Genomic DNA, 13,397 nt, shown 5'->3' on the forward strand with positions numbered 1-13,397 from the left:
TAGTCTGGGGATAGCTTGCTTGCTCCTGCATGACACCCGGTATGAACGGAGTAATGTTTCCGTATCAGCGAGAAAATAACACAAGGTGGATATCCTCGAGGTGTCCCCTCCTTCCTATCCAAGTCAAGCCACGCGAGACTCTTCCCCTCCGTCTCCAGAAGATGGAGATATAGAGTGAGTATGGGTATGGAAGTGCCGATAGGGGGCCAGGACCCTGCTGGACCCTTCATCCCTTGCACAATTGGCTGTGTCAAGCTAGTCTTCTTTCTGGCTTGTGGTCTAACGGTTTGGGGTAGATGATCTGCTCCGTACGGAACTTCCTCACCACCCGTATCCGGACCCCTCCAACTCAGCCAGCAGACATAATCAAATCTCACCCACCATCACACGCTCTCTATCGCTGCCTGAGGATTGGCCTTGCGTTCCCAGCCGCATTGGTCTAAGCGAATGGAAGAAGGACCCAGGCCTTCGATTTCATCTATCGCACCACTCACCACTCTTGAAGTCTTGAGAGTGCATATATCTTATGCAATTAGACAGCTTCCCCTCCTCTCTCCTGCAGCTCAATCATCCTTTCCAATCCACCACGAAGATAACAGAAGAAGACAGACAAAAAAAGATACAGAAAATGAACCAGAAAACAAGAACCAAAAAAAAAAAAAAAAAGAAAGTCGGCCGATCGGTTTCACAACCGCCGACACTAAGGAATGGAAGGAATCAGTGCCATGTGCCATGTGTTGTTGGAAGGGCAAGGCACGTTGTGTCTTCTTGTCTTGTCTGTCATGGGGTGGAATCCTGTGAGGTGAGGGGTCGTCGTCGTCGGCCTGATTCACGGAATCGGAGATGGCATGCCAATTACCCTTCCGGGATCGTCCTGAACCATTTCTGTCTGTCCCCCTGCCCCCATCCTGCATACCTTCAGGGCCTCAATATGACAGTACCTTGATAATACCATGTCTTGGCATATTGCGAGGAGAGAACCGGGTTAAACAGAAGCATCATGAACGGGGCGGCGACAATCTCAATCTCGAAGGGTGGGAGATCGATTTGCACTTGGCTCCGGTACGGTACGAGGCGCACGCGCGCGCCAAGCTTTGTCTCAGCATCCGTGCTGGTGACTTTGTGTACGACCTTCCGGGCATAGGGATCCCTCATAAGGCGTGCATATGGTTGTACAAAGAATTGGCTACTTACGTGTAGTTGGTCCAACAGGGTGTCCTTACGAGTACGAGTACTAACTTAGGTACAGCACTATACCTTCAGGCTCCATCCATGCTCGGGAATTGCGATAGGAGGTCGGGATCTGCCGCCTCAGCCTGGTCCCTGAGTGGTTGACTTCGGCTCGCTGGCTGGCCGCTTGGCTATCTTTAAATTTTCTTCATGGCTGATGGTTAAGAAGAAAAAAAAAAAAAAAAGAAAAGATAGCCAGAGGCACCAGAGGGGATCCGTGCGAGCCGGGATAAGCATCCATGCTGCCAAATTGTCTCAAACTCTATGCGGCTCCATCTTACTCAGGCAGGCAAACCCTCGGCGCGATAGCAAGTGTAAGCCGAAACTAAGCCGAATCGACAGGCAGAAGGAATGGCTTATTACCGCAAGGAGCATGTCGTCCAGTCTCAATAGGATGGGATAAGCGAGAATGCATGGGTGAGGCTTGGAAGCTGATCGTAGAGCAGGCTTGTTCAGTCAAGCCTGGCCTGCCAAGCGGTGTTTGCCGGCTTGATCTGGTGGGGGTGGGTTGAATTGTACGGAGTAATATAAATTTCGGGTAGATTCTCGAGAACAGTTTTCTTGGGAACTCGCTAAAGTTAGCAGTGACTAGTGAGTTAGTTTTCAGTACTTTTTAGTTATCACTCTAGTGCTAGGTAACTTACTACTAGGTAGGGACGATATGGTACGGAATCGGATGGTGACATCACATGACTCTGCTTACGCTTTCTGCCTTCTCCTGTCACTTTCTCTCTCTTTTCTCTCTCTCTCTCATTCCTTACTTACCGCTTCAGCTCCAACCCCTCCCCCTCTCCCACACTCATCTTTTCTTATTTTCTTTCCCTCTCTGGCTTTGAATTGATCTCGTCCGATTCTGGGGCTGGAAAGAACCTCGAATGATTTCGCAATCTTTGATATCCACATCTGTTCTCGCCCGGATCATCTCCTCCTATCTCTAAAAGCCATGTTCTCCACCTTCTCCGCCAACCTCAACTCCACCGATCGCCCCGCGGAGCAACAGCCCGCCGCCGCTCCCCGTCCCAAACGGAACCAGGTGGTGCGTGCCTGTGACTGGTGTCGCGTCAACCGCATCAAATGCGACGATAAACAACCCTGCCAGAACTGCCGCAACCATGGCGGCTACTGCAGTAACACCAAGCAGTTCGAAGCTCATTCCCTGCCTGCCGCGAACCGGTAAGACCCACCCTTACCATACTTTACTGGAGTTCTAGCTTGGCACCATTACCTATGAGACTGATGGCAAATTGCTTGATAAAGGGAGATTCATCGATTACGAAACCGGCTTAAAGATCTACAAGAGCAACTAGAAAAGGCTACCCACGAAGCGAAAACTCTCCGTCGCCAATCTCCTACTGCCTCGAATTGTGCTACCTCGGGTCACGCCACTCCCGCAGAGCTTCCGACTTCACATCGTCAAACATGGGACGGTGTCTATAGCCAAGGGTCCCAGACTGGTGGCGTGATTCACTACGGGCCGCTCTCCGCGCCTTACCTGGTCTTGCGCCTGAATCGGTTCATGTCCGAGTCGGCCAACCAGCTCCACCTCAAATCGCCGCTCCCCGTCCGACTGTCTCAGATCCATCGCCATTCCCCGACAGTGTCATTGGAGCAATTGTCGGACGAGGCCGAGCGACCCAGTCTTCGTCTGGGACTGGCGGAGGTCGAGGACCTGTCTCGCGAGCAAGAAGAACATTTCCTGGTTCTGCTCTGGCAGGCGTACCACTGGATGTATCCCATCGTGGCAGAGGAGGAGTTTCGACAATACTATGACTCCCTCTGGGCAGGAAGCAATGGTCAAAGCCCCCGACAGCCCTCTGCGCTCGTGGATAGCCTGTTGGCTGTGTGCATGCAATATGGCAGCACTTTCTTGGCCGATGATGAGGTGATGGCGGACGGGGAGACGGCGTCGCAGACCAGTCACTTCACCACTGCTGCGCATGCCTTTTATCGTCGGAGTCAACGCGTATTGATGGAAAATCTCGAGCATCCGTCGATCCGATCGTTGCAGAGCCACATCTACTGCATCATCTATCTCTACAACACCGCGAACCTGGACACCGCCCATGCTCTGCTCGGTCTGGCGATCAGAGCGGCACATATCTTGCGCATCAACATCCGACCCCTGGAGTCAACCCCCAAGGCCTCGCAAGAGCTGCATTCCCGGATCTGGTGGACGTTGTACCAGCTCGATAGCCAAATCTCGATGACGCTGGGTCGACGACCCCTCATTGACCCCGCTGAGGTGGGCTGCGCGATGCCACAGGATTCAAGTGACGCGGTACAGCTATCGGCCACGGTGTTGGTATCGCCGCCGGACGAAGACATTAGCTGGCTAAGCTTCCATGTGCAGTACATCCGGCTGACGGCCGCGGCGCGCGGAATCTACACGGCGTTCAGCGCGCGCTGTACTGAATTGCTGCAGGCTAAGAAGATCCAAGATATCCACGAAGATCCAGCCACCATGGAGTCGCTCGCCGGATTCCTGGGGGACAAAATTCGGGTGATGTATGAGTGGGGACAGAATGTGCCACGATCGCTCAAGAACCCACGCAAGGGCTCGGGAGAAGCATTCTGCACCGACCGCACGCCGCTAAATCTGAACCCGGCTAGCCCGCTCTGGCTGCAGCGTCAGCGGCTGCTGTTGGAAGTAATCTATCATCACCTCCAGATGGCCAATTTTCGTCCCTTCATTCGCTTTCCGCCCCGGGGCGCCTCCCTCACCCCGCTGTCAGATAGTCACAGCATCGCAGCGCTGAATCACGCGGTCGTGGTGACGCTGATTCTCAACCAAGTTCTTTCCGAGACCGACCTGTTGTGTGGCTGGACCGCAGCGTTCCAGTACCAGTGGGACGCGACCATCTGCATTCTTTCATTTGTGTTGGCGAATCCGGTGTGTCCGCCGACGCCAGCGGCACGCAAGATCCTGCCGACGGCGCTGCGCACCCTGGAGAAGCTGGGACAGTCCTTTGGCCCGGTCGCCAACACCGTGCAAGCCGCCTGGGAACAGTTCAGGACGAGCTCCACTCCCCGCGGATGGTCGCAGCTCACGCCTCCCAGCCAGAGCTCGGCCGACTCGGTGGTTGCGCCGCCGACCACCGTGGCGCCTCCCGCGGCGGGTCTGGGCCACTCACGGTCAGGGTCGGTGGTCCCGCCCACCACCGATCCCTTCTCCGGCTTCTTGACTCCACTGCCCAAACTGCCCGCGGGGATGATCTTCGGTCCCGCCGACTTCGGCGATCCCGCCACCATCACCCCGCCTCTGGAGCTGATGGACGACCCCGCGTTCGCAGGGCTCTCGAGCGATTTCCTCATGGGCACCGGGGGCGGTGCGCCGTGGTTGTCGAACGGGGCCATTGCCGTGGACTCTTGGGTCGGATTTGATGGACCGCAGCAGGCCTGATTCGTCATCTAGGGTCCCGTCACAATGACTGGTTTATGAACTCGTGCCTTGTTATTTCATGTAAAATCTTGTGGTTGTGTCTTTGAAAATAGAACTGATGGTTTGTCTGTGGGTTGTTGTGCTGGTTTACATGAATGATGATTCTCGCACTGTTCTTAGATTCCCTTGCTGCAGTTGTGTTTTTAAAGGCGTTATTGGGGGAATGTTTGTGTTGGTCTTTTAGTATCTGTTTGCCGTTCTAGTGGTTCTGAACATATGATCTACCATTCTGAGATGATAATGAAGTTGTTGGTCTACATGATGCTCGTGGGCTGGTTGATAAACCCCAAGTCTCCGTTGTTGGGCTGGGAACATTTCACAATATCCTCTTCCTACCTTGGGAGTGAATATCGTAATGTCATACTTGCGGCTTAGGTTTGGCGGCGGAGGCCTCATTGCTTCTACCCTGTTGGAAGTCGCATGAGTTCATCCTGCGTATCTGCTTGCTAAACATTCATCCATGATTGTTGGTTTATCAATGGGATCGTGGGCAGCATCGGTCGTGTGAAGACAGCTCCTGTGAGCAAATTGACCACCGCGCTCCTGTTGATGTAGCGATGCTTGGAGACGGGTAATATAGCAGAATAATTCATGGGATTCCCAAGTCGTCGATGTAACCTCTTTGTATAGACTACGTGGTGGATTTAATAACTACCCCCTTCGAAGCGTGTAAGCTTGATAATGATCCCGAAGTCATTGGACGGCTTTGATGGATGATGCCACTATCGAGGTGCTTTTGCAGTTTATTCCTTTTTGAATCCTTCCAAGATATAAATGCCCTGCTGAATAGACCACTTAGATGACCGACGGGAAGTCCTCCACACGCTAACTCTACAATTTCTACGCCGAGAGAAACGTGGTTAGAGATCTGATTAGCGGGGAAAGTTAGATACAGGAGACATCGATATCGATAGAGGAGACAGGAGGGGAGATGAAGAGGAGATAAATCACAAAAAGCGCAACAATCATCAACAAGAAGAAGGAAAACCGAAAGGTCGACAGAGTATATACTTGGAGGCATCAACGGCAAGACAAAAGCAAGCTCTCACAAACAGCAACACGTATAAAAACAAGAGCACATAAAGCAAGTATAATCTAAGACAACAACGGATGGACTCTAGCGACTCGTGAACCGTACGATAACCACGGACACCGGGCGAGGGGAGCGCAACCCCCTCTACTCCTTGCCCACCTTCTCGGCGAACCACCCCACCAAGTGCCCGACGGTCGGATGGCTCCAGGTCAGCGTCGGGGGCACCTTGACCCGCAGGGCCTGCTGCAGCTTCTGCCGCAGGGTGACGGTCATGACGGAGTCGACGCCCAGGTCCGCCAGGGCGGCCTTGCTGTCCACCTCGTCGGCGGCGGGGAGGTGCAGCACGGCGGCGACGCAGCCGCGGATCGCCTTGTCTAGGTAGGCCTTGAGCTCGGGGCCGGAGGTGGGGATGGTCTGTTTCTCTGGCGATGATGAAGGCGAGGAGTCGGCGGAGGCGGAGGCCGAGCGACGAACGATGATATCGGCGAGGGCGGGGGAGGGCAGGGGCTCGTCGGCGTCGAGGGGCAGGGCGCGCAGCACCACCGCGTGGTCGATCCCCTCGTAGCGCGCCGCGTGGCGCCACGCCGCGAACGCCTCGTCCGCCGTCACGTCCGTGATCCCCTTGCTGGCCAGCTCGGCGTTGATAAAGTCCGTGCTGGCGCCCATCCCCAGCGCCCGCCATGCGGTCCATTGGAACGCGCGCGCGCCCCGGTCGCCCCGCGCTTGCCGGTGCGATGCCAGTGCGTCCAGGAAGCTGTTGCCTGCGCCGTAGGAGCTTTGTCCGGTGAAGCCCACTAGCTGCCCGCACGAGGAGAAGAGGATGAAGAAGTCCACGCTCTGTGGGGGGAAGACTTCGTTCAGCACTAGGCCGCCGGTGATCTTGGGGGCGAGGACCCGCGCGAACGCGTCTGGTGTCGTGTCGAGGACCAGTTCGTTGTCCAGCACGCCGGCGGCGTGGACCACGCCCCGTACGGGCGGGAGGGAGAGGGTGTCGAGGGCGGTGGTCAGGGCGTCGGCTGCGGTGAGCTGGCTGATGTCCAGCGGCAGGACGTGGATGGTGGCTCCCCGGGCCTCGAGGTCGAGGATCTTGGTGATGGTCGGGGCTAGAGGGGATGAGGGCTCCATCTTCGACCACAGGCGGCGAGGCGGGAGGCCCCGGCGGGAGATGAGGATCACGCGGCGCGCGCCCTGCGTCACCAGGAAGTCGGCTACTTCCAAGCCCAGGGCGCCCAGGCCGCCGGTGATGAGGTAGGTGCCGTCGGGCCGCGGGAGGAGCTGCGGTTGCTGTTGCTGCTGGTCTTGCTGCTGGATGAGCCGGTGGCGGGGCAGTGAGCGGAGGCGCATCGTCCGGGCCACGCCATCGCGGATGCGGATGATGTCGGCGCCCTGGATGTACCGCATCGTTGTCAGGGGGAAGGTGAGCACTTCGGTGTCGATCAGGCCGCCAAACTGGTCGGGGTGCTCGCTCGCGATGACTCGGCTGAGACCGACGAGCGGTGCGTGCGCCAGCGCGGTAGGGGTCTCGCCCTCGCCAGTGTTGGAGGTGACGACGAAGATCTTGACGGGCAGCGCGTTGTTGACCACGAACTTGATGAGCTCGAGCAGTTGCCAGGTGAATGTCTCGGCCGACTTGGGGACATCCTGCAGGGAGGAGACCTGGCTCGGGATGTAGACGATAGCGGTCTCTTTGGTGAGCAGGGATTCGGCGCGGTTGATGATCAGGTCGTTGGCGTTTGCGAGCAGAGTCACTTGGGTGGAAGACGAGATGGTGGCGGCGTAGGCCTCGCGGAGAGGAACGTCCTGAGAGATTAGGAGGAGCTTGTTGATGGGCAGAGGCTCCTCGGCTGGCACCGCAGGCGGCCAGGCCATCTGATGGACGAGGCTCTCCATGCTCCCGCTGACTCCGGGTGTGCCCTCGATCTCCGAGAAGCGCATCGAGGTGAACTTGGCGACGACGTTGCCGGCCTCATCGCACACGCTGACATGCGACGCCAGCGCGGTGTCAGAGGCCTCCTGCACGTACAGCCAGCCGACTTTGGGCGGGTTGGCGCGGGTGAAGATGTCGACCCGCTCGATCTGGGCTGGCATGCGCAGGCGGGGCTCGTTGAAGAAGATGGTCGATCCGACGGAGGTGGCGGCGTCGAGGATAGGGGCCCAGGAGGACGCATCCCAGGGGAGCTCAGCATCAGCCGCGACAGAGGGAGCAGCGTCAACGCGGGCAATCATCTCCTTGGTGTTGCCGTAATGCTCAGTCACAGCCCAGGGGAAGCCCATGGCGGACACGCCGACCTTATCAAGATAGTCGATTGAGAATTCATCGCGCAGACGTGTCCCAATGCGGGCTTTGGTCGCTTCCACGTCGATCTGAGCCGGGACCGGAGACGAGGAGCTCGACTCCCATCGCGCAGTGGTGTGCGTGACCCACGAGGAGTCATCGTTGTTCCCCTCGTTCTCCTGGATCAGCCGAGACATGATCTTGACGTCTTCGCGCTGAGCGACAATCTGCACCGATCGCGGGGCGTTGATGGCCACAGGCACACGGAGGACGACATTGTTCAGCACAGTGGCCCCAGTGGCCTTGACAAAGGTGTTGACCAGCCCAGCGGCCGGCACAATCTCAGTGCCATGCAGAGGGTGGCTGCCTGGGAAGGGCTTGCTCTCATTGTCCAGGCGAGTGGTGTACACCACCGTGTCCGTTCCAGCCACTCCAATGCGCTGGCCCAGCAGCGTGTGCTTTTCGACATCGTGAGTCTGTGAAGTACTTACGGGGCCAGCCCCGATCTGCCGCCAGGTAGGCTTGTGCATCCAGCTGGTGTTGGGCAGTCCGCCCGCCCAGGGACCGGACAGCTGCGACTTCCAGTCGACGTTGGCACCGCGAGTGTGCAGCTGGCCGACCGCGTGAAGGATGCTCTTCTCGCTGGGCTTCTTGCGCGCCAGGGTCGGGATCATGCAGTAATCTTCAATGCCGGCATCCATGATGGTCTCGTTGATGGAGTGCGAGACCAGCGGGTGGGAGGACACCTCCAGGAAGACACGGTAGGAGTCGTCAAGCGCCGCCTGCACGGCCGAGGTGAGGTGAACCGGGTTGACCATGTTGTTGGCCCAGTAAGTGGCATCGCGCAAGTCGCTGCCTCGGGGATCGCGAAGGGAGGTCGAGTAGAGCTTCGCGCGGGTTGGGGTCGTGGGAGCGAGACTCCCCTCCAGGGACTGCATCAAGGGGTCCACCAGCTGGTTGAGCATGGGGCTGTGGAAGGCGATATCGGTGCGGACAGTGAAGGTCTTGATGGATCGCTCCTTGAACTCGGCCGCCTTCTCAGCGACAGCTTCGGTCGACCCAGCCACGACACAGGACGAGGGCGAGGAGTCAATCGCGACGACGAGGTCCTCCCGACCGGCCAATTCTTGGGCCACCTCGGCGTAGGGCTTGTTGACCAGGATCATGCCGCCCTGGCCCATAACCTGGCGGTACAGAACGGAGCGACGCGTAATGAGCACGGCACCTTCTTCAGCTGTGAGGGCGCCAGCGACGACACTGGCGGCGATTTCACCAACCGAGTGGCCGATAATGGCCTGAGGGTAAACCCCATGGCTGTGGAGCACGGCCGAGATACCAATCTGCATGATGTATGTTAGGATCTGCACGTGGTCGGAGGCTTCAAACTCGCCGCTGCGTAGGAGAGCAATGGGCGAGAGACCGATCTCCGCCTCGACGATCTCGTCCAGAGGCTGCACAGCCTGGTAGAAGATAGGGTTCTGCAACAACTCCTTTCCCATGTCGGCCCACTGAGCGCCATGACCGGAGAAAACCCAGACCACGTCCCGGTTGATGCCGGAGCCAAAGACACGGCTCTGCGAGGTCCAGGCATCATTGGCCCCGTCGGCCAGGTGGCCCAGAGCCTGGATGGCATCTTCCTTGCTTTCGACCACGATGGCGGCGCGGTAGTCGTGGTGATCACGGCGGACAGCCAGCGTTGCAGCCACCCGTTGCAGATCCTGCTGAGAGCCATCCGCCTGCAGCCAATTCCGGAGGGCACGAGCTTGAATGGGCAGGCGCTTCTCCTGGGGTCCAGAGAGGAGCAGCACGGTGGGATTAGTAGCGGACGCGCCGGGCTTAAGATCCAATGTCTCGGGGAAGTTGAACTGCTCAATGACCGCGTGGGAAACGGTACCGCCATAGCCATAGGAGCAGATAGCAGCCCGGCGAACATCGTCAGTGGCTGGCCACTTGGTCTCTTGTTGAACGACCTTGAGCCCAACATTGTCCCAGTCGATCTTCTTGGTCAGCGTGGTGAGGTTGGCTTGCGGGGCCAGAACACCCTTTTGCACAGCCATGACGGCCTTGATGAAGCCCATGGCTCCAGCGCCCGCCTCCAAGTGACCGATGTTAGGCTTGATGGAGCCGATAAAGCAGGGGGCTTCCGGCTCTCGGTCTGCGCCATAGACCGCGGCAATGGCAGATACCTCTGTGGGATCGCCCAAGGGAGTGGATGTGGCATGGGCTTCGACGTAGCCAACGGTCAGGGGGTCAATGTTGCCGACTTTCAGAGCGTTGTGGGCGACCAGCTGCTGGGCCTTTGCATTGGGGGCCATGATGCCGTTCGTTTTGCCGTCCTGCGCCACGGCGGTGCCCTTGATGACGGCCATGATGTGGTCGCCGTCCTTGATGGCCGCCGAGAGGTTCTTCAGGACAATCGCTGCGGCACCTTCGCCACGACCGTATCCCTTGACATCGTTGTCAAAGGAGCAGCACCGTCCTTCAGAAGAGACAGCACCTGCTTTGTCAAGCACGCGAGTCAACCCAGGCCCACACAGAGCGTTGACGCCTCCGACGATGGCAACCTTCGACTCGCCCAAGATGATAGCTTGGACACCGTGGTGAACGGCGACGAGCGAAGAGGCACAAGCCGCATCGACGGCAGTGCTGGGACCCATCAGGTTGAGATGGTAGGAGATCCGGTTGGGCACGCCGCAGTACGCCGTGCCAATGCCCATCCAGGCCTCCACATTTGGCAGATCCTCCAGCACCAGCTTGGAGTAATCGTCGGAGTTCACGCCCCAGAATACCGCGGTGTCACTGCCAGAGAGCGACCTGGCCGTAATGCCCGCATTCTCCAGGGCCTCCCAGGTGACCTCGAGGGACAGGCGCTGCTGGGGGTCCATCTGCTCCGCCTCCTTGGGGGAGATGCCGAAGAACTGGCCGTCAAAGTCCTCGAGCCGGTCGAGGAAGTAGCCGCGCGAGGTAGTCTCCTTGAGGATCTTGGCGTTGCGCGAGTCGCGGCGCAGGTAGGGCTCCCAGCGCATCTCGGGGATCTCGCCCGAGGCATCTTTCTTTTGCAGGAGCGATTGCCAGAGCTGCTCGGGGTTGTTGTTGTTGCCGGCAACCCGACAGGCCATCCCGACGACGGCGACATCTTTGGCGGGATTCTGCGTGCGTTAGCTTTTCGATATGCCTGAGGTTGTAGTGTTAGTGATAGTATACCAATTGGTTGTACTCGGAGACGGGCGTGGTCAAGCCTGAAGACTGAGCATCAGGTGTCGCGGTGGACGAGTTGGATGCGGCAGAGGAGAAGTGAGGCATTGTGATGGAAATGATGTGACTTTAGTGTCTAAAGAATCGAAAGTCTCAGAGCTTGGAGAAATTGAGGATTAAAGTCGAGCGTGTGGCTTTGTCTTTGCCTGCTGTAGTGGACTGGGCTGGGCAGTGTTGTGCTGATGATAGAATCGTTGATGATGGATGATGGTTGTTATATACTGCGTCCTTGAATGAGCGCTTTTGACTCAAAGGTCTTGCTCGCTTCTGCCCTCTGTCTTCGTCTCAATTAGCGAAGCCTGATCAGGCCCCTCGCATCCAGCATCTCCTCTGAGCATCAGAATGACTATCTCAATCGAGTCCAACGACAGACACGTGGTGAGCACGGATCCGGGAGGGACAAATGCGGTAATGCAGAATTCGGAACCAGGATATTCCAGATCTAGCTTCCAGAAAAGAAAGGAAAAAGCGTGAATTTTCTCCTGTTGTCATGCTGCGAGCACGGAGGGAAAACGCTGCAGATCTGCATGCAAGAGTAAGCCCTAAGCGGAGTGGGCGATTTCCAAAAGGAGTCGTTCCACCTCCCCTTCCAAAACAGCAAATTCGACAGGGATTCGAAACACACGGACCCTTCGAAAATTAGATTGTTCGATGCATATGCTGGTGATTGATTTCTTTTCCATATATGAAGTTTGCGATAACGGCGTTTGAAGTTTAAATTTCCACTCATCAGAACCCAATCCCTTAAGAGTCAAACTTGTTTTCTTTCCCGTCGTTGCTAGGATACAAATCACCTACAATAACCTAATTTACAATGGCGCCTTTTGTCCCGTACCACAATTCAGCCGGTCAGTCGAAAATTGTCAAGTATGTCTACAGCGAAACAATTCGGCTCTTCGATCTATAGTTAAAACTAACAATAGGCTAGATTTGGCGGTCTTCTCACCACAGAATTCCTTGAGCCCCCACCGGGAAGATGCTTCCTGTTCCGCCAGACCTACCGCCACAATGTGGAGGGCCCCATCCCCGACAACCTGCGTAAGCTGATCAACAGCCCCGACCGGCCCAAGGGCCCACCGCCACACTTCCACCAGTTCCAGACGGAGTACTTCCGCGTCGAGTCCGGGGTGATGGGGATCAACGTCGACGGCCAGGTGAAGCGGGTGACCGCCGCAGACGGGGAGGTCTCCGTGAAGGCGGGCAGCGTGCACAACTTCTTCATCCACCCGGACTCGGAAGAGAGCATGACCGTCTACCTCAGCGCCTCGGACTCCGGCATGGACTACCAGCTGGACCGCATCTTCTTCGAGAACTGGTACGGCTACTGGCACGATGCCCTGCTGCATGATGGCGGGCTCGACTGGATTCAGTTTTTGGCTGTGAGTTTTGCCGTTCCATCAGCCAAGTTCGAGTCACACACTGATCTCCGGGTGAAGATCCAAGACGGCGGAGACGCATACACCCCCGCCCCCGCTTGGGTCCCCTTCCGCCGCCAGGTCGGCTACTGGACCTGCGTGATCGTCGGCCGCTGGATCGGCGGCCTGCTCGGCTACAAGCCCTTCTTCCGCGAGTACACCACCGACTGGGACTTCGCCGTCGCCAAGATGAAGGGTTCCTTCTTCCAGCGGCATCTGGTGCACGACGCCTACGCGGCCGAGAAGAACTGGGACGCCCAGGTCGCGCTCGAGGCGGCTTCCCGGCCCGAGAATGCCGAGTTCGAGCCCTGGGTGCAGGATATGTCGCCCAAGGCGCTGGTCTTGCCGCCTGTTCAGTATGAGAAGGGTGTGTTTGTGGATGGCGCGGCTCGTGCTACGCTCAGCGGGGTGAACGGGCATGCCAATGGTGTCAATGGGCACGCTGGGGTCAATGGACATGCTACTAACGGTACGAATGGCACGACGACGGGAGCGGAGTGGGAGGATGTGGTCGCTCTAAAGAAGCGGGTTGCCAATGGTGCCAATGGCGTAAATGGTACAAATGGGGTTCATTGAGCGGAACCATTCTTGTGGTTTATAGTATAGCATTGGGTTTATGTGAAGCATTCTTATGATCATCTCAAATTGAACTTCTACTTTCCATTTTCGAACACAGATCTTTCTCACTCAAATCGAGTCAAACAAGTCATGTGCTATTTTTTTCTACCTTGCAAAGATTACATTTTCTTT

General features: G+C 57.2%; 3 protein-coding genes across 3 annotated transcripts; 2 read left to right on the top strand and 1 right to left on the bottom strand.

Annotated features, from left to right (window-relative positions):
- Positions 1–1,804: 1,804 nt before the first annotated feature.
- ASPACDRAFT_123491 (uncharacterized protein) lies at positions 1,805–5,055 on the top strand. Its single transcript, XM_020196645.1, has 2 exons — positions 1,805–2,403; positions 2,488–5,055. Exons 1-2 carry the CDS (start codon positions 2,174–2,176, stop codon positions 4,628–4,630), a joined length of 2,373 nt encoding a protein of 790 aa, XP_020053917.1. The 5' UTR covers positions 1,805–2,173; the 3' UTR covers positions 4,631–5,055.
- A 472-nt stretch (positions 5,056–5,527) lies between these two features.
- On the bottom strand, positions 5,528–11,441 carry ASPACDRAFT_1904397 (type I polyketide synthase). The gene has a single exon (XM_020198807.1). It carries the CDS (start codon positions 11,094–11,096, stop codon positions 5,847–5,849), a length of 5,250 nt encoding a protein of 1,749 aa, XP_020053918.1. The 5' UTR covers positions 11,097–11,441; the 3' UTR covers positions 5,528–5,846.
- Positions 11,442–12,046: 605 nt separating this feature from the next.
- ASPACDRAFT_1904400 (cupin domain-containing protein) lies at positions 12,047–13,289 on the top strand (the record flags this gene model as incomplete). Its single annotated transcript, XM_020198808.1, has 3 exons — positions 12,047–12,099; positions 12,161–12,611; positions 12,669–13,289. 3 exons carry the CDS (start codon positions 12,047–12,049, stop codon positions 13,221–13,223), a joined length of 1,059 nt encoding a protein of 352 aa, XP_020053919.1. The 3' UTR covers positions 13,224–13,289.
- Positions 13,290–13,397: the final 108 nt, after the last annotated feature.

The sequence above is a fragment of the Aspergillus aculeatus genome (genome assembly GCF_001890905.1).
Source record: "Aspergillus aculeatus ATCC 16872 unplaced genomic scaffold ASPACscaffold_13, whole genome shotgun sequence".
NCBI lineage: Eukaryota > Fungi > Ascomycota > Eurotiomycetes > Eurotiales > Aspergillaceae > Aspergillus > Aspergillus aculeatus.